The following is a 20167-nucleotide window of genomic DNA, read 5'->3' on the forward strand; positions in this document are numbered from 1 at the left end:
ACAGACACACGCGGCTGAAGGCGCTACGGGGCTGCACACTCTGCACCATGTGAAGGAAGTTAGAGGCCAGGGGTGTTTTTGGTAGCACAGCAGGTTAAGCACATGATATTTACTCAACTGGGCTGGGGCCAATCCAACTAATCAATTGTCAATCAATTCAGTCTTCGAAAAACTTACTGTGACTGGTTGTTGTGACATGCGGTATTTTAGACATTATAGATATAGTAGTAAATAAAAGATTTGATAGAATAGATATTGACAAGTTTTATACAACTCAATTGCCAGACAAAAATGTTGATTGAGGATAACTTTGTAAAACCCCAGATTACATTCAATGCCACCAATTGTTTTTATGTCTAAAGCTACAATTTTCACTTTCTACAATATCTGTCCATCGCAACTACAGTATGGATATGTTAAAGAAAAGACCATGGTTATAGCAAATAAACTATGATCAAATCATACTTAAGTAGGAATCAGATCATAAACTGCATGCAAGTTGATTCAGAAACCAGGGTGAAAGCTAGACTTAGCTTAGCTTAGTACGCCATATAGTTATGTGTTTGTTGTGACTGGTCAGCCTCTAAGCAGGACAATAACAAGGCACTCCTCAATGTTAACTGCTGGAGACTTTATTAAAACTATAGAAAGAGGTGAAAACCCACTTCACCCTAAGTCTGTCCTGTACCCTCAGACCTCTTAGTCCAAGTTCATGTTCTACACTAAGCCTTGTTCTTAGCTCAAATCCAGCTAAACTCTTGTGCCCATGACCATGTTTACTTTTAGCCCACAACCCTAGCAGTTACTTACCGTCAGGTCTATCCAACTATGTGTCCCAACTACTCGTCCGACACAGCTCAGAAGTGTAGCTGTATTTACAATAAAAGAAGGTATAATTAAGGGCCTTGTGTTTCCTCACCAGCCTCTTGTCCAGAACATTCCGTCTACATGGTTGACACATTTCCCTCTTTACACTATCCGGTCACACACAACAGAGTTTAATGATCTTTATTGTCCCCATTAAAATTCATTAAGTGCCAATGAGACCCCAGCGAATGCTGTGAGCGGCTCCTTCATAATTACAGACAGTGTCTCAGCAGCTAGTTAGTGCTCTTCTCATGAAAGAGAACGGGTCCCACAATGATGTCAGCGCGGCCGTTGTGTTCATGCAGCACAATGCATTGACAACCGCCATTCACATCGCCTTTGCAGACGCAGGACTTTTTCACTTAGTGTTTCTAAAAAACGATACGTGTGTGTGTGTGTGAAAATGTGAAGATGTGTGTCCATTGAGAGGTGCGTGAGTGACAGAGGGGTTCATCCCTAGCGCCTGCCTTTCTAAGCGCTGCTGTGGGCAGGGCCATCTCCGCTGACAGTGGATGGGATGTGGCAGGGGCTCGGGGATTAGGGGGCTTTTAGGAGGACCAAGAGTGGCTCTTTCTCCCTGTGACAGAGAGAGGTGACAGGCCGTCAGTGCACAGGGGACAGGCGGACAGCCAGCCAGAGACATCTGCATTCATTCAGGACAGCGGCTTATCCGTGCACAAAAAACACGCCCTCTCGAAACGCCCTCCATCCACGCTCTCACACTCTGTCTTACACACATGCACACACAAGAGCGCATGTGTGCACACATGCAACCCACAAAAAAACCCCGATTCCAGGAGCGACCTCACCCAGAGTTCACACTGTCTGCACATATAAAAAAGGCAAAAAAAGTAACGACAGATGAACTACAGTTGCCTGTAAACTTTGCATGCGAGATTTCCGCGGTTGTGTAAATGTGACAAATCGCCTGCTGGCACCATAACCACAGGCTATATAAGCTCATGTTTTATCACAAAATGTCTGTTGGGATCTCAAATTGAAAGTTTCTCATTCAACACTAAAACAAACCGAATGCAAACACATTTGTTTTTCTAAGTAGATCATTAGAAAATGCAAGATTTTCAGCTGACAACAGTTTAAATGATGGGTCTCCTCCTGGCCAGGCAGCTGCTTCTCCTCCTTACATCCTCCCATCCTCTCAAGACCAAGAGGTTCAGGAGACAGGCAGAGGCAGGAAAGGCCCTGCCCAGCCACCTAATCCTCTACTCCCATTCACCATCACTGCTAATCTCTTTCACCACCTCCCCACCACCAACACTATCGCCTCCACCTGCACCTCCGCCTCTCACTCAAGAGGTGCACAAAGGCCCTAAAGCGCCCCTGTCCCGCCCCACTCACCATCCCACCCATTCTCGCACCCCTAACCTGCTCCGCCCATCGCTCCTACAGCAGGAGGCACCCGGTTTTCTAAGCCCAGGGCCCATAATCCCGTGGGGCTGCGAGTTTGGGTGAGCCCAAAGGCTCATTGAGTGCTGGATAACTCTCTCCCGGACTCTAACGCTCTGTCTCATTGTTGCCGCTGCTGAGAAGAAGACAGACACAAATGGAGTTTGAATTTCAATGTGCCTAACGACTCAGAGAGAGAGACAGCAGAATATAAACTGGTGGGCATCCAGGCGTTAAGAGTACTTTCAAGGAAGCCATGGAGAAATGCATGCAAATACTGTGGGCAAGAGCTGGCCACTTCATCCCAAACATGAAAGTTGGAATGCAATATATTTTCAGTTCATGTTTTATAATTTGTATTTCTATTACTTGAGTGAAAGTATTAAATAAAGTCTGGGAAAACATATCGAGTACTTAACCCTCTATTATTTGATTTCTTTGCCCCGTTAGATGAATTTAAGCTCAGCCCATGTGCTAAACTTTGGTAATAGAATCGCTCGTCAGCTTTGTTTTGGTGGGTCCAAATAAGACTTTCACTATTCACCAGGGTTGAAAGGGCACTTCACTTTCTATTTAGATATTCAAAGCTATTTGGATTTATTTCAAAACTCCCATTGTTCCTATATTAGGTGTTTATTGTTCTGTTGTAAATACAAATTCCATTAAATTAATTCCTTATTAATGCGTTAGTTCATTAATCTTTCGAATGAATAAATCCAGTCTATTTTCAGAATTTTTTTAACTGAAAGTAAAGCTTCAGTCATCAAAGTGGTTGGGTTGTGATAAATTGTTTATACCGACAGACAATATCTGGGAAACGATTAAATTCTAAAATCCTTAACACAGCTCACAAACACACATCTAACTGCATGCACAAACACACAGTGAGCATTATGAGTACTGACACAGTCAGCACCCTGGTTCTGCATACAGCAGTGTAGGTGGGCATCTCAGCCCAACAGACCGCTCACTCCTGCCTCTCTACCCCTTATTTACCGGACCTATCTTTCCCATAAGTCACCATTCCTGTATTCATAAAGCATCACGGACGCTATAACTCACTCGTCCCCTTTATGAATAAAGCCCCCAAATTTATGGTGATGGCTCTGAGGAACGGTGGCCTCCCTGGTGACAAACTTCCCCCAGTCTGTCACCACTGGCCTGGGCCGCTCAGGGCCCTCCATCAAACGCTCCAGATGGGAGCGCCACTTTAGCGTTCCCCGGTCGGTGACATCACCTCGCTGCGCCGCACGGAATTGATGATGAAAGCAAACATATCTATCTTAACTCACATTTACCAAATCAATTTTATTTTTACAGACCCTCCGCAGGCTTATTGGCATATTGACGGTTTGCAGGCGGGAGGGGTGGGGGGGGTGAGCAACGGATGAGGGATGGTGAACGGGTGGGCATGGGAGGAGAGGGGGGAGGGTCAGGAGGGCTTAATGGCATTTACCATATTTAATGCAGAGGGATGTCATCACTGAATATCCATTCTGAATAATGTGGCATTTCATCATAAATTCTTTACAACTTATTTACTTAATGGAAAGAGTTATAGCTCGCTGTCAGGGTGGTAATTAAACATTGTGATACAGTGCTGCCTCGCCAGGATCCCATCTTTCCCCTCAATCCCCCCACCCGCCTGCCCCCAGACACACACGCACACACACACACACACACACACACACACACACATCCCAGCTTTTTAAATACATATTATTATTCAAGATCCCCATAAATTACCACCGGATTAAAATTCATGAAACCTCTTTTTCCTTTATTTCCTTCCCTGGGAAAAAGAATAACCCAGAGAGCTTGTTCAACCAGCTGTAAATCTCTTTGAGAGGGACAGAGATTTTTTATTAAGATTCTGTATTCTGAAAATGGGTAAAAATGAAGAGTTTTCCCTCACTACAATTTAAGAGCCATTTAGGATTTATATATTGCGTCTCACCCAGCAGTTGATAATGAGGGAGAAGTTGCTTCTTGGAGAAATGTGGTCTAGAGTGAAAAAAAGAAAGATATTTATTTTGATTTGGTTCGAGGCGCCAAAACCACTGAGTCAGAGCTGACGGGCTGGAGTAATGGTCTAACGAGCACCGGTCCAAATCCCAAACTATTTATATGAGCCGAATGTTGATACTTTACCAACATGTTCTCAGTCCGCTTTAAAGCACAGCACTGAAATGGACTTAAGGGTTTGGGAGACTCTGGTAAGAGAAGGACTGTTGTATTGAATCATCTTTTTATTTAAACCTGCGACTTTTCACTTTATGAACTGCATGGTCAGCAGTTCTTAATAAGCTTGGTTCCGTCCGACAAAGGGACAAAGGCCTGAGTATGAAGGACTAAATCCTCACATCGAAATTAGAGGGGATCTATTTCGGGAGACTTAATGAGGCTGATACTCTGCCAGCCCCTTCCTCCTACTCTATAAAACCGAACCTGCATGACACTGACGGAGGCCGCATCTAACCTTTGACCTTGTCCTGTGACCCTGCCTTCGATTATTTGTGCCGGCTGACCAATATGTGATTTGCCAATGGCAGCACTGGGTCCCTAACCGGGATGAAAAGGGGATTTATGGCTTTTCATTTTAATTGAGTTAAGAGCACAACCTCGACTCCCTTTCTTTCAGTGGCACTGAGCTCATATTAGATCACTGGGCAACAAACGGCAACAACAGCCTTGTGGTCACTCGGCTAAATGTGAGCATGACGACATGGGAGGATATATATATATATATATTTTAAAAAAGAGTCCTGATGCGAATGATACAGTGTATATTGGCCAAGGAAAAAAACCTTGTCAGAAAGTGTGCTATTACTGTTACAGAAAATCCTGGTAACTGCAATTTTCATACTTGTACCAAAGCTTAAGCTATACTGTTACAATGTAATCTAACCTAAAACCATTGAAAAACATGGTGGTCACTCCGTAATTAAAAAATGCCGGTTTTCTTGATATTATAACGGTTGCGGTACACTTATTGAAACACTAATTCTGTCAAACGTCGATGTTTTAGTACCAACTCTGCAAGGCAATCATTTTGGATCACGTTGAGAATATGCACAAGAACTCTTCATCGTTTATCATGTTCCTACCTCCCAGCCTTGAGTGGGGTCTCGGAGACAAGGCATGCGCTCTCCCTCATATGGTCCAAAGCGGTCTCCGACATTAACCCTCCTGCGGCTCCAGATGCCCAGGCCTCCGCCTGGAACTGCTGACTCTCGCAGTTCAAATTCCAGGGGAATGGTCAAATCTTCTTCTTGGGGTAAAAAGCTGCTCGGGTGTTGGAATGACAAGGGGTGCTGGGGTGAAGCCTCATCCTCGGAGAGCAGAGGGGACGCTGGGTACTCTGCCAGGGCCGAAGAAGTTGCGGGATCACCATCAGAGCCACATACATCGTCTAAGATCTCGGATGGGTAGAGGGCGAACTCATCGTCACCATCACCTGTGAAAGACACACAGAGAGTCTCTACGTGAGGGTGATGCTCAGGGATATCTTTGTGATTGATGGATTATCACAAACTAACGATGGCAACAGGTTATCTTTCCAATGAGTTCCTGACAGCACTGACAATTGAGTTAAAAATACAAAGTGTACATATCTTAACTTTATCAGTTAGCGGAAGACAGCCGGTCCAACAGATACCATGATAAAAACATGTGGCGGTGTCATGTGACAAAGCCTCCATTCCACTTTCATTGGGCTCAGTAATAATAAGCAGGAGAGCATTACAGGAGCACACTTGTTTCTAATATCAATGTTTTTCTTGTTTCTAGTTTCTAATCATTAGGTATGTCCCTGGCCTAGGAAAAAACCAATGGACACATTTATATTCATATCAAAATTATAAAGAACACCCGATATGTCAAAAACAGGCGTTTGGAGCTAAAACAAAACAACCTGCAGCAACAACATGGTTTGTTTGCTATTAGTTTGGGCTGATGCCAAGGTGGCTATGCAAGGTCTGCTCAGCATTGTACTGCTCTCACTGTTTTATATTTCCTTTTCCTGAACTCTTTCTCCACCGTACAGTGAAAACAGAGGGAAGCATGCTGGGGTTAATTGTGAATAGAGTGAAACAGGACATAGAAATACGACCCTTGAACCCACACTGGGCTTCTTCAGAGTGGCACACGTGGCTGGTGGAGCTTAATGGTGGAAGAGGGATTCAATCAATCGCAGTGTTGACACAGTGTGCAGGTGGAGCAAAGTAGCATTGTTCTCCCAAACAGGAGGACAGAGAGCACAGTAATCAGAAAGACGGATACATTTCACATGCGAAGGAAGTCAGACACGGAGAAAGACAAGTTCACATGCAGATGATCGGACAGGTCACCAAACGAGCAAACGGACAATCTAGCGGGACAGACTGCCGGCCAGGTGTCACACGAGGAGACAGAAAGACACTCAAAGCCGGAAATGATTCACAGGAAGCTGCAGGCTCCCCCAGCGTGCATCTGACGTGGGCAGCGCCTAACGCGGGCCGACAGGCCACGGTGAGAGGGGGCTCTGCTAATGAGGCTCCGCAACCCATCCCTGGGCTGAGGAACATTCCTAAAGGGCTGCCTGTGTGACACTGTACCGCTGCGCTGTCAGTCATGGAACCTTTGATCCACACAGATACACACACATACACTTCTTGTTCACTGGCCATGAAGTAACCGTGCTTCTGATTAACTGAACGGGTCACGGTGATTGGCCACAGGTGGTCATAAACTAACCTGAGAGATTAACTCAAGACCTGGACAAAGTCATTGAACTTTTTCATGTGCTCTCCCCTTTAAACGGCCACAACCTTGACCACTATACTCGATGAACAAGATAAGCAAAGTGGGTTGCATATAAATATCCTTAAAAAAGGTGCAAGGTCAAAGCACAACGTCCTGTGAAAAGTAATGCAAAACTGTCAACTACCGCAGTAGTTCAGGAGGTGTTTTCCTCTGCCAGTTAAGAATCATAATTCCCTGTCAAAACGTGCGCTTGCTGTTGGGAACAAAAAACCCAATGCATGAACACAATGTGCTGAATCAGCTGTCTATTACAGATATTTGGCTGCATTTTCTGTGTTATGCACTATGTTCATGTATTTGTCCAACCAGATCTACAACTTAAGTATTTTTCATAGTGATTCCCTGGAGCAATACCCGATCTCAGCGTCTACGCAACTATTGTGTTTGACACACACACACACTGTGTGGGCCCAGCAAGTTTGAGGGGAATTTTATTTTAAAGACGTTGCTGAGCCGGGACGGGCATGAAACTCAATGTGGCTTTCGGAGTCAAGGTAATGATTTTCAGCACGGAGTACCGCGGTTATAGTCCTGGATGTGAAGGTTGCCATATGGTAGAGGGACAAGAGCTTTTAAAGGTAACTGTATCCCCCCATTGCTTCTTTCTCCTTTGACATGTCCCCCCTCACACTGGTCTCAAAGATTATATTTGATTTAGACCAGAAATTCCCCCGGTCCAATGGACTCCACGAGAGCATTTCAGCTCATAAACATATACGTTTCTGTAAGGTAAACGTTAGCAGAAAGCAAATATGCTATGTTCAGAGTTTTAAAAATTGTGGTTTCATGTGCAGATGATTGATAAGTCAAAGACCGGAGCTGTACTTAGACACAGATGATCAGATTGATATGTGTGTGTATACGTGTGTGTGTGTGTGCGTGCGTGTGTATGTCTCAGTCTACTTAAAGCAAATAATCCTGTTTGTTTGTTCAGTAATGGACATTACTTCATCATTGCAAGCTGACGCCCTTCATCAAATAGGGAGGTCTAAAAGAATTCTGGGTAGCGAAGGGGAACTCCAGCTGGGAGCAGCACCATGACTTCAACTGCATTCTCAACAGAGATAGGCACATCAGGATAGTACAAGAAAGCAAGTGTAAAATAGAAAAAAGTTAAACTTTGATGTTGATACCTGAAAGACAACACATAAGATTTAGTGCAAAATAATGAGGAAAACAGTATTATCTCCTCATCAAAATCACTCATGGGCATCAGAAAATACACCACGGCACGATGCATAAACACAGATATGCGCATATGTTTGTATGTTATATGTATTTAAATGTTCTCGCTTGACGCCGAATTCATTAATTTTTATTAAGGAGGGAAAACATTTGTTCCCGGGCCTGCTATCTGCATGGGTGGAATGATTTTCACCTCTGCCACGAGGTGTTGGGCGGACTCATACATCACACGATTACCCCGAGCAGCGAGCAGGGCCGCCATCATCAGGGAGTGAATTAAAGATGATAGAAGGAGCTATTAATCACTGTGACAAAGCCCTTAATGGAGGTGTGACCCAGCCACTGCCGACGGGACGCCAAGGGGACGCACCCACGGGACAAATGGATACATATGTTTACAGAGAGAAATAACCTACCTGTGGACATAGTTAACCCCCCCCTCTCTCTCATTTTTTTCTGCACCTCTGTCTTTCCTGCACTTACACATTTCTTTAGAACAAATGTGTGTCTTTTGCTACATTCAACTATTTCACTCTGTCACCTCTTATGTGACAACAGAGTCAATTAAAAAAACACATTGCTTTTTTTTTTATAATATGTATGGCAAATTATGTATGTATACTCACATAATCTGATTTATGTATACTATACAATTTGTTACAAAAAATATTTCTGGGAAGCTAATGAAAAATGATATTTAGCCAACAACAGTTTTGGTAAATTTAAGTTTTCTGCCCCAGTTCCTGCATCTCTGCTCATAATGCACAAAGCTAGACAGGCGATAACACTGCAATGTGTAAGGTGGGACCATTATTCACCTATTTAACCTGTGCCCAATTCAAAGACCACTTCATCTAGCCAGATAGAGAGCTCCAACAGTTGACTGATGGGGTCTTAGATCATGAAATATGGAAATGAACTCCTCACCTTACGAGGACTGGCCATCATGCTTATCTGTAGACATCATTTGTTGCCTGTGATAACAGACAAATGGGACGGGGGGGGCTTACCCTTGTATTGCAGGTCAAACATAATCACACATGATCCCCTCCATTAGTCATCACATCCAGATTCTGAAACTGAACTCTTCATCATTCCTCTCTTTTCTATTTCTATCTCTACACCAGGAAAAGCATGTGTGTTTGTGCCGTTTCTCCAACAGCATTCATGCTTTTCCTGGTGTAGAGATAAGAAGCAGAACCTTCTTTTTTTATCATGGCTACTGCACTGCTGCTAAACCTACTTAGAAATTGTTTGGAGGATTCATAATTTGAGGGAGGGGTTGAGGGGGCTACGGCACGATTGCCGTTATTGCATGTTGATTCATTTGCCTGAAAAATGAGAATACCCTGAGGGTGATGTCGGTGTAAACATCTGAGAGACAAGTCATTGTGACTAAATTCAAACGAAAATAAAAATAATTATCTTTAGTTAATTTTAATTTGAACGCTCTTACAGCTACTGCCAAAGAGAAAATGGCTGCTGTTGATTTGCTAAGCACAGTTAATTACAGTGCATCAGTTTGTGCCTAGATTCCCTCAGCAGGGTGTATAGGAGAGCGTTTGGAGCCCCATGCCCTCGGGAGAGGCAATAAGCTTCCTAATTAACTCTGTCTTTGTGCTTAATGGAGGCCTTAGCGCCGCTTTTAGGGACTCTTTTGGTCCGCGGGTCCATTGGGGTGACTGTGGTACTGAGTGTTGCAAACCACAAACACTCATAGCCTTAGGTGGCTGTATATGTACAGTCCTAGCCAATTGTCCATAATTTATCTCTCAAGATTAGTTTCTACAACCAAAAACAATTAAAGAGTGAAATTTACAAATAAAATAGGATATTTGTTAATGCTGCTGTCTTTTCCATTTTGTCTTTCTCAAACTGTGAAATATCTATTTAATAATTTGTTAAAGAAAAGCAAAGGTTATGGGACGAATTACACCTGGTAGCTGAATTATCATTTTAGGTAGTATTTGAATGCTTTTATTTGGACCCTAAAAAAGTGCTGACAATAGCATTAAATACCCTTAAAATTGAGGACAACAAGAGGTAATACTGCAGGTACTGTATTTCTGAATAAAATGCCATTATTACAGTTATATTCACAAATCTAAACATTCATTTGCTCACATACAGGCACTCATTGTACAAACTGCTCAAGCACACACACACAGACACACGCACACACACCACAGAGTAACAAGAGCAGAGCTCTTCGCGCAGTCTTAATTAATGAGAGCATTGTCTATGTTTTTTCACCCTTATGTTAGTCAACTGCTCCCTGCTCCAAATGGAAAACACTCCATTAAAGGACCTGGGCCGAGTTACCAATTAACATCGCACAACAAACTGAAACTTAGAGCTGGTCCCTCTGTGTACACACACACACACACAGACACCTAATTAATTAGCATTAGTTGTGATTAATAATGAGGGTCCTTTAATGGTAAATCTGCAGCTCCGATGGCAGGCTGACACAACAAAAGGGTCTGTGTGCGCGGCAGGATTTATCTGGGCTGCTTGGGGATTTTAACATGTTTCTCACAGGCCTGACAAATGGCCTATTAATTATCTAATGTTGTCCGACAACAGCCACTTGATAAAGATGTATGTTTGGACAGGGTGAGGAGGGGAAGATACAGCCGAGGAAAAGGGAGAAGTGTGTGCACGAGTGTGTGTGTGTGTTGGCTTGTTTGCATAAAACAATAATTAAAGAAAAGTACGTGAGAGTGGGGAGAGACTTGAAGAAAATCATACAAGTGTAGACTACCAAATGGCACACACATGCATACAAACACATGAGCACACAATTTAGCAGGTTCTCGAAAAAAAAACAACAACACTTGTGTCAAAAGACAAATGGCTGTGCTTCTACTTATGTTGTTGTTTGGGATAATCAATATGACGGATTAACAAAGCACATTTATTTTTAATGAAATGCAAATGAATAAAGTCTTGACGACACAGACTTGGATGTGCAACACACTCACGTACACACACAGGTTATGTACTAAAACCACAATCAATATCATCAGCGAGGAAGGCTCAACATCAACCCAACCACTTCATATCATTAACTCTCTAATAACATGCAGCATATGGGCAGCTCACTCCCTCTCTATCCCTCTCTCTGATTCAATCTCAGTCCTGAGTCTAATTTGTGGAGTTTATCTTCCGGCTGTATGTTGACAGGTGTTCCTAAGTGGGATGCCGGTTGCCAAATGATTTTTATGATTGTTTTAGCCACACATTTGGGCTAATGAGATAGGATCCCAGTTGGACGCTAACTCAAGCCTGTCAAATGTAAAGCAAACAGAATAACAACCCGGTGCTCACATTGTTTCCACAAGCCATACATCAGCCGGGGCGTAGAGGGAGGGCCCTCCAAATCACATGCTGACCCCGGGATAGAGAAGATGAGAGGAAAGAGTGGGAGAAAAGGAAAGAGGAGGGGATACGAGAGGAGAGGCAGGGGGGTGAAGAAGAGATAGAATAATTCTGCAAGTGCGGGAAATCTAGGGTCCTGTAATAGTTTACTGTAAGAAACAATATTGTGACTTCATACATTTTGACCATTACTATTTAAAATTAGGTGAAAGAAATAATAACCATTTGTGCCTCTCCATATTCTGTAAGCATTTGCTTATCATATGCTTGAGTCACTGATTTGTAAGTGTGAATCATGTGCAAATAAACAAACTTTTCAATATATTGATTTGTTTGTTTTCTCCTCTGAAGTGACGTGTAGAAAAACAATGTGTTGATAAAGGTCATTAATCCCATCATCTCTCCTGTCTTCGCCTCCGATTCAATCCAAACTCAGCACCCCCCCCCCCCCCCCCCCCCCCCCATCCCACATCCTAAACTTTTGATTTGTTTGTTCTGGGCACCTGTGCCATTCCTTTCATCCATCTCCCTGTTCCTCCACCGCAATCCCTCTATTCTTTTAGAAAGAAACAGCAGTGATGTCTACCTCCAAAGAACAAAGACAACAACTCTACACCAAGTACCACTGAAAGGTGAAACAAGAACATAAACATGACAATCGGAAAGCAGAAAGCCACATTTATTACTAAAACCAAGAGTAAAACCAAATGTTTATCAGAAAGTTGCATTAGTAACAACACAATACATGTCAATGCAAACATGCATTCTCTCTCACCCTCTCCTCACTCTGCCTCTTTTGCTTTCATGTCATGGCTAACTGCCATTGGGCCCTAATATAATTATGGCTCACAGTTGTGCACATTTGAGAAATTGATTCCTTTGATGAAATGTGAGCGAGGCAGGTCTGGGCAGAGCAGAGAGAGACGTATATCCAGAGTGGTTGCTGCCAGCCCCCCAGCCCTGTGGAAGGCCCCCTGGGTACCAAACCGCCAGCTCAACCCGGCCCAGGCTGTCCCAGTCGTTAAAAGAAATGATAGCATATGCGCTTTGTTTAAGTTTGATGTCTTCATAATGTATTACACAATTAGATTGATTTGACAATTTCCATTATACTTGATAAAATATTTATGTAGGCCTGAGGATGCTAGTTCTTATCAAAGGGGGCGGATCTGCAGAGCAGATGGGAGCTCTGGTCTGCAGTGGGAAGGCCATCAGTCAGTTAAAGCTCGGCAAAATTGGAGGTAAATACAAGCTGACTACTTCAAATTTCTATTTGTAACATAACATTTTTTTATTTTGTAAGTAATGCATGCAATCTCGAGCTCATTCTGCTAAGTGTTTGACATTAATAATCAGGCACACCTGATTGAGATCAGATGCATGATATATCAGTGAATCAATAGCCCTGTCCAGGTATGTTTCCATTGTGCGCAAACACTGAACCCTAAAGAAAAAGAAAAGCCTGGTGGGCATTGAGTGTGTAATGCTGTTGGCTAACCTCCCAACAGAAAACAAGAACATTTTTGGCTACATAAATTTCTGGCTATGGACACATTGGCTTTAGATTAGCCTCAGTTCAATCCTGGAAAGCCGGTGTCTACTGTCTGCTGGTATCAGACAGTAATACATCATGCTGTTTGTTGTAGTTTAATGTGTCCGGTCAGGGGGTTTGATCACTTAACAATATTTACCAAATACGGCCTACTAAACTCATGTGTGTCTTATGTACTCGCATCATATCGTACTGTATTAAAGTCGAGGAAACTCGACTTTCTTTCCCAACTTTCTGTATCAGCGTTGTATATTACAAGGCAAGGCAAAAATGGCAATACAGTAAATAAATCAATTTAAGCGATAAATTCAAACCGCTCATGCTCAGAGGTGAGTCTCCTTCACCCTTCTTTCCTCCCCTAATTCTCCCTTTCTTTTGTACCCTGGATGTCTCCCTCTTTCGCACCTGTCTCCCTTCTCTCTCCCCTGTTCCCTTCACACCCTTTCTACGAACCTCTCACTGTGCACAGCCACCCCACATCCATCACAGCCCAGAAATTTAAGGAGCCAAATTGGCCTCATCTGTCTCAATGTTGGATGCAGATGGAGTTTCTTCTGCTGAGGGAGGTGCAGTTAGTCACCCCTGCTGCCCCCACCCCTTCAATCTACTGCCTTAAAGCCAAGCCAGCCTGTGTGCCGTTCTCAACACTATAGAGCCACGTTATGGGGCCGGCTCCTGGAATAAAGAGGGCACAACGGTGAAGTGACCACTACACTGACCACACACACACTTCCCTTCATTCAGTTTTCTCTCAATCACATTTTTCTTTTTTATTTTCCATCTTACTCACTCCAGTTCGTTCACACACTCCCTTACTTGTGCTTACTCATATTGCCGGCACACACCTACACAAACACAGGCGGCGGTGGCCATAGCGCAGCCTGGTCAGACCTGGCTCGTTAATAAAGGCCCTAAATGAGGCAGTATGCATAAAACATGAAGCGCCGCGTGCTGCCGTAATGAACTGCTGCTCCATAATTGCATCTCAGAGCCGTAAAATGAAGACAAAATATTTGAAGAGGGATTCTGTCACCTCTCTGCAGACGCAACACTAATCACAGGCGTTCTGCGGAGCCCTTGGGGTCTCCTCTTGACAGAGAGCAGGGGCTAAACGCCCAGGGCGGCGACATTGGCAACACCCTCCAAGTAATGGGACATAATTGAATAATTGCTGATTAGAAAATAGGGGGAGAAGAAATAGCATAACAGTGTCCAGCGTGTTATCTGAAATGATCCCAATGGGAAGGAGAATATGATAATGTGGCACAGCAATGGGTAACCAAAATATATACATGTATATATACTGTGCCAAACACCTACTGGGACATAATTTAATTAATTTAGGGGTCAGTTTATGTGCCTGAAATTATTGTTAAGGGATAATAGATGAGATGGTGCAAAAGCTGGAATAGAATAGTGTTGTTTGTACCTCCATGGTTTGTACTTGTTTGGGGAACCAGATGGTTGATATATTAGCAGAATTCAGTCAGACAATCTGTTAGACATAGGAAACTAAACTGACCAACAAAGCAATCAAAGTGTTCAAAATGACATACCGATTTATTAAGAACTAATAACGTAAAAACCCACAAACCAAAGACCAATGTCTGAACATATGCGCATGCACACACTCGCACGCACACACACATACACACACGCACATGCACACACAGACAGTGACAAGCTCAGAGACAGGCAGGCCTCTGGATGAGAGATTGGAGTCCCACCCAGGGGTGTCACCCAGACAGTTAGAGAGTTGCTGTAGTGACAGGGTGGCTGTGGTGACATAATGAAGGTGCTGTGGTTGTCACAGGGGGTCAGTGGTGATCACACTGCCCAACTGGGGGGGGGGGGGGGGTTTGGGACACGTATAATGAATCCCACCAATGACAAATGGCCCTCAACTCGGGGCTGACGCATCTGACAAACTCAAAGTCATCACTTGGACACCTTAAACACACACGGGCGACAACAGACACTTCTAGGAACATGCACACACAGATATTCTGTGATGCAACAGAGAAACATTCAGTAAACAAGTGAAATATATTGTGTATAATCAGGGTGCTACTAAATCTCCATAGCTCTTCCATCTCCTTTAACAAGCTTCTCTTTGTTGAGAAACCTTTGGACACTGAGAAAGCCTCGGCTCTCATTTCTTTGCTCAGATTCATTTAATGAATCTTTTCTCTCACCTCTGGCTGCCACTTAAAACTGTTGAAAAAGAGCTGTTGTGGTACTACAGTGGCAGGTCAGAGGTTATCAATACGGGCATTGTTTAACATGCACAATGGTTCACATGAATTCAGAAAAACCCCCTTTTCCACAATTCCGAAGCATGGGCATATACAGGCTGAAAAGGTCTCATACAGATTCAACACAGAAGGTACCGATACTCCTTTAAAAAGCTGAATTAAATCAGAAACACGGTCTGTGTTTGGGAAAGAGAGACTAAACCAAACTAACCATTGGAAAGCAGGAGTATTTTCTAATGTGACAAGTTGACCACCTACTACCAACCTGACATCCTCCATTTAATATTTTTGGATATGAATAGACTTTGTCTGAGGGTTTCTTTTCCACTCTCAGGGTCTGCTTGCCTCAAGCACTACCACAGCAGCAGGCCAATTCCACCTTAACTTTGTTACAGAACTTGTTACATACAATAATGTCCGCGGCTGCAGAGACTTTCCAAACCACAGTGTGACATGTGGAATAGACCCGGGCATGGAAAGGTCCTGGAGAGGATGTTTGTTTAATGATTGTTGGAAGGCTAACATTCAGCCCCGCGCCCCAAGCAACAAAATCCCCCTCGGAGCACTGAAGCTGTTTATGTTATTTGTTATGGATGTCAATTTCCCTCTATTTAGGAGGTGATATAACTGGGCAATACAGTGGGATTGTGCTATTGTATGGGGATTGTTGTCTCTGTGTGTAATACACTACACAGCTCTGCATGGGAGTCTGGTCATAAACAGTGTGGGTCATTGTCAAGACTGAGAAGGGCATTCAGCTTGACCTGCCACTTCAAAGACATAGTAGTATTGCGATTTTTTTAAAGTTTGTAATCATGCAATATTATTTACTTTCATTTCTTTGATACACATAAGATATATCTATATTGCTGAAAGATATTAAACATTGTTTTAACCTCTTTGGATGAGCAATGTACAATACAACAAAACAAAAAATCAAAAAATTCCTTACAATAATTTTCTTATATTTTGCACTATTCTAATTTATATTATTTTATTCTTACTTGCATTTTATGCCTGTGAGAGAATGTGAGTCTGTGGTATTGTGTGCATGTGTGGGGAGGAGGGTAGACGGTGGACATAAATGGAGAGTGACAGCTGCCAAATGACAGTGAGATTGAGGTGGGAATGCAGAAGGACAATGAGGGAAGGAGAGGAACATGACAGTAACAACAACTCAGATTAGACTGAGATCACACACAAGCGAGCAAGGGCACACACACACACACACAGAGACGCTCAGTGACGCTCAGTGTGTCATTCAGACAGATGAGAAGGATCACAGAAATCCCCCGTTTCTTCTTCCTAATTCAAACAAACGGGGACTCTAAGCAGAGCCACATGGCCTCCCTTAATGACTGACATTTTGTTTAAGAACCATCCATAATGACCTGGTTTGAATTTAAATACTTGGTGTTTATTTCACAATGAGCTGCCAATATTCACCAATGAAAGATTCCAAAGGGCTTGAGTGACTTGAGACTGTTGACGTCATGCTTTTTCTCTCTCGTTGGTTTTCCTGTTTTGTACATATTTGGAGTGGCATGCCTGTGGAATTAATGACAGATTGTCTGAACATGTCAAGCATAATTTAAAACAGATTATCTGGAGATCTCTTACACTAATGCATTTGATACGGCATTATTTCTACAAGTGGGGTTTAATCTTTGCTACGATGGACTTAAATTTCACCACAATATGGTTCTTATTTGTCTCAGGGTGCATCTCTCTATATTTGACAGATCTATTGACTGAGCAAATTTGCTTCATTAAAATCTTTTTACCATGGCTAATCTGCTATGTCCAACATCATATTAGGTCAGCGTAAAGAAACACCGACTTCATTTTGGAATAATTATGTATACTGTATGAAAATGCAGAAACATTTTTATATCAAATCTTAAAGAGGCAGCGCAGTGCATCTTCTTATATACCACCAAGAAAATACATTTTAAAAGAACTATATTGACTAGTGAAATAAAGCAATTACAAATCACAACAGCACAAAGATTAAACTTCTTTTAAACCACTTGATATATTGACAATCCGGTAAAAAAAAATGTGCCAGGATGGAAAGCATCCCCCAAAGACATTACAAGTGTTGCAGCCAATTAATAATTGCCACATTCGAACCTGCTGCATGCCCTCGTGTAGCCAAAAATCAATCAAGGTCCACTTTTTTTTCATATTGATGGGCTGCGTTGAGTGAAAGAATGCTAACTCTAAACTAACAAAGCCACAGCCATGTACATAGATGGAAATCAATTGTAATTAAAACTGAACAAGTGTTCCGCTTTATACACTCAAAGAGTGCATTGGTCATTAAATACATTTTCATCAGTTATCAGTTAAAGGTTTTAAATTAAGTGCATGGCTTCTGCCTCCTTTGGGATAGCGCTCAATGCTTCCACACTTGTGCTGCAGATTTACCCACGCTTGCTTTGCAATCAAACGGCAGCAAAATTAAGTATCAAACAAGTTAATGTTATGTGTCACTCTCCAAAACGATCTGTATTAGAAACACTTAATTAAACTTTCAAATTCAAATGTACTAATCAGTTTGCGGCAGAGTGGGCACTTGTTTTTCCCACATGAAACGCCACGGCTGGCCAGCCAGGCCTATTGCCTGCTCATTAACATGAAGGTGTGATTTGCATTTCCTGATGGACTGTTCCAGTTTTTAATATCCCCCTTTCTGCTCTTGCATCAATCATGGAAGAGGGAGGCCACCATAGGCCACTATTAACCCTCCAAATCTGCCACAAAACAAATATTACAAGAGTTCACTAATTTGGAGATCAAATAGCCACTTGTCCATTATATAATTGAAATGAAGGTGGAGTGTTGCACTTCTGAAGAGCTCTATAATTACCAGCTGTTAATTGCACACTTGTGGTGTCTCACTTTTAATTAAAAAGAGCGGCTCGTTGCTGGACGATAAGCAACAGTGGAGAGGCAGCGGTTTAATCAACAAAGCGAGAGGAATTTGTTTCTGCTGTGGCCAGCAGCGGGTTGGAGAAATCTTCAAATAACCCAGGGAGATTAAAACGTGTCCATTAGGACCAGTCAGGTTTTATTTGGGGTGGCAGGAGCGAGGTGCATTTGAAGTCGTCCCGCTGCAGATTCCTCGGCGGTGCGCGGCTGGGGGTGGGGGTCTAATCAGCCCGCTGCTGGCCCTGAGCGCTCAAGTGGAGGAATTGGACCCCGCTGGTGGTGAGAGAAGGAAGGGAGGAAAGGAGGGAGAAAAGGACGGAGGGAAAAGCCGCCCCCCCCCATCGCTCTCCCTTTCCTTTTCTCTCACTTTCTCTTTTCCTGTCTGAGTCTAATTGACTTTGTTTTGTGACTGGTGTAACAGAGAGCCAAAAAAGTCTTTAAACTACATGTCTTGCTTCTCGAGTTGTGTGTTTGCTTCGCACATTAGTCACTGGAACACAGCCTCGCAATCTGTACAAGCATGAGATATCTCTGCAGGATGTGTCAGCGCCCTTAGACAATACACAAACAACCTCGGGTCCCTTTTGGACATACCGGAGAAAGCCCTTCCACCTATTTCATGACCTATTGAACCATGGCAGCACAATATAAACTTAGAAGAAAAAAAACAAACTTCTGTACTTGATAGTCCCAACATGTGGCTATAACTCACACTGTGTTTATATGAATGAGACAGTTACCTTGGTCAGCAACTCTGGGCAGCTGCCAGGCCTCCACAGGCTCTCGGTGCACCAGTCGCATACAGTACATGACTACCGGAGAGCGATAACCTCATCCACCCTTTCTCTGACCCCTCCGCTCCCTCGCTGATAAAACTGTCTGCCAGGAAGTGTCCTTCACTACGCTTCCTCCCTCTCATGCTCAATCAACACCTGTCATAACGACCTGTACCGCGATGTGAACGCACTGCCACTCTCTTCACATTCAACTCACAGAAATCCCTAATAATTCTCATAGGTTCTAAAATAAAGATTAAAATTGTCTTTACATAAAAGTCCATCCCGGTCTGGATTATATGTAAAAAAAATAAAATCAAAGAACTAATAACAGAATCACTAGGGGCTTCCCAGACCCCCCGAGTGTCGCAACTCTTTTAGATAAAGGGCTCTGGGTTTATCTAAGGAAACAGTCGCTGGGGCGAGGATGGTCTGGCCTCACTGACAGATTAGTCCAGCCCAGGCCCACTTCCTGCCTGCTGAGGACACTAATTAGAAGGAAGGACTGACACCACAATATGAGCTGACAGTTGAATGCACTTAGTACAGCTTCACACAACCCACCGCTGTATTAGTACAGCAGCCACGCTAAGCCATAAATTTCATCATATTTGCCAGTGCTTATCTGATGTGGCAAAGTTAACCTGGATGTTGTTTGGACAGAAAAGTACAAGGGCAGTTCTGAGAAAACTGTGAGGGTGATGATTTATCAGTGGAAGTATACGAAGGGTTTTATTTGAAATGTTATCAACCTCACCCCCCATCTCTCTCTCTCTCTCTGGCTCCCACCCTCACTCTACCTCCTCTCTAAACACGCACACACACCGAAGGAGACAAAAGTCATTGTGAGCCTGGCCAGTTCCCAGTGTTAATGACATCCTGTTTACAAACACGTTGGAACAGTGTCGCAAAGGGTCATGGGCGCTCACACCCTCACACTCGGTCTGTCTGAGTCTTATATCTTATCCTTCTATTCAAATGACCTTTGACCTAATGAAGCAGTCAAC

At 43.2% G+C, this 20167-nt stretch overlaps 1 protein-coding gene across 1 annotated transcript in view; it reads right to left on the reverse strand.

Annotated features, from left to right (window-relative positions):
* Positions 1-5209: 5209 nt before the first annotated feature.
* Positions 5210-20167, reverse strand: part of LOC116390976 (histone-lysine N-methyltransferase MECOM-like) — a 40425-nt gene continuing 25467 nt past the window's right edge. The window contains exon 2 of the mRNA XM_031861155.1: positions 5210-5731. Within this exon, the coding sequence (XP_031717015.1) occupies positions 5370-5731 (362 nt within the window). The 3' untranslated portion in view covers positions 5210-5369. The remainder of the gene's footprint in view (positions 5732-20167) is intronic.

The sequence above is a fragment of the Anarrhichthys ocellatus genome, unplaced genomic scaffold (genome assembly GCF_004355925.1).
Source record: "Anarrhichthys ocellatus isolate YVR2014 unplaced genomic scaffold, GSC_Weel_1.0 scaffold24, whole genome shotgun sequence".
NCBI lineage: Eukaryota > Metazoa > Chordata > Actinopteri > Perciformes > Anarhichadidae > Anarrhichthys > Anarrhichthys ocellatus.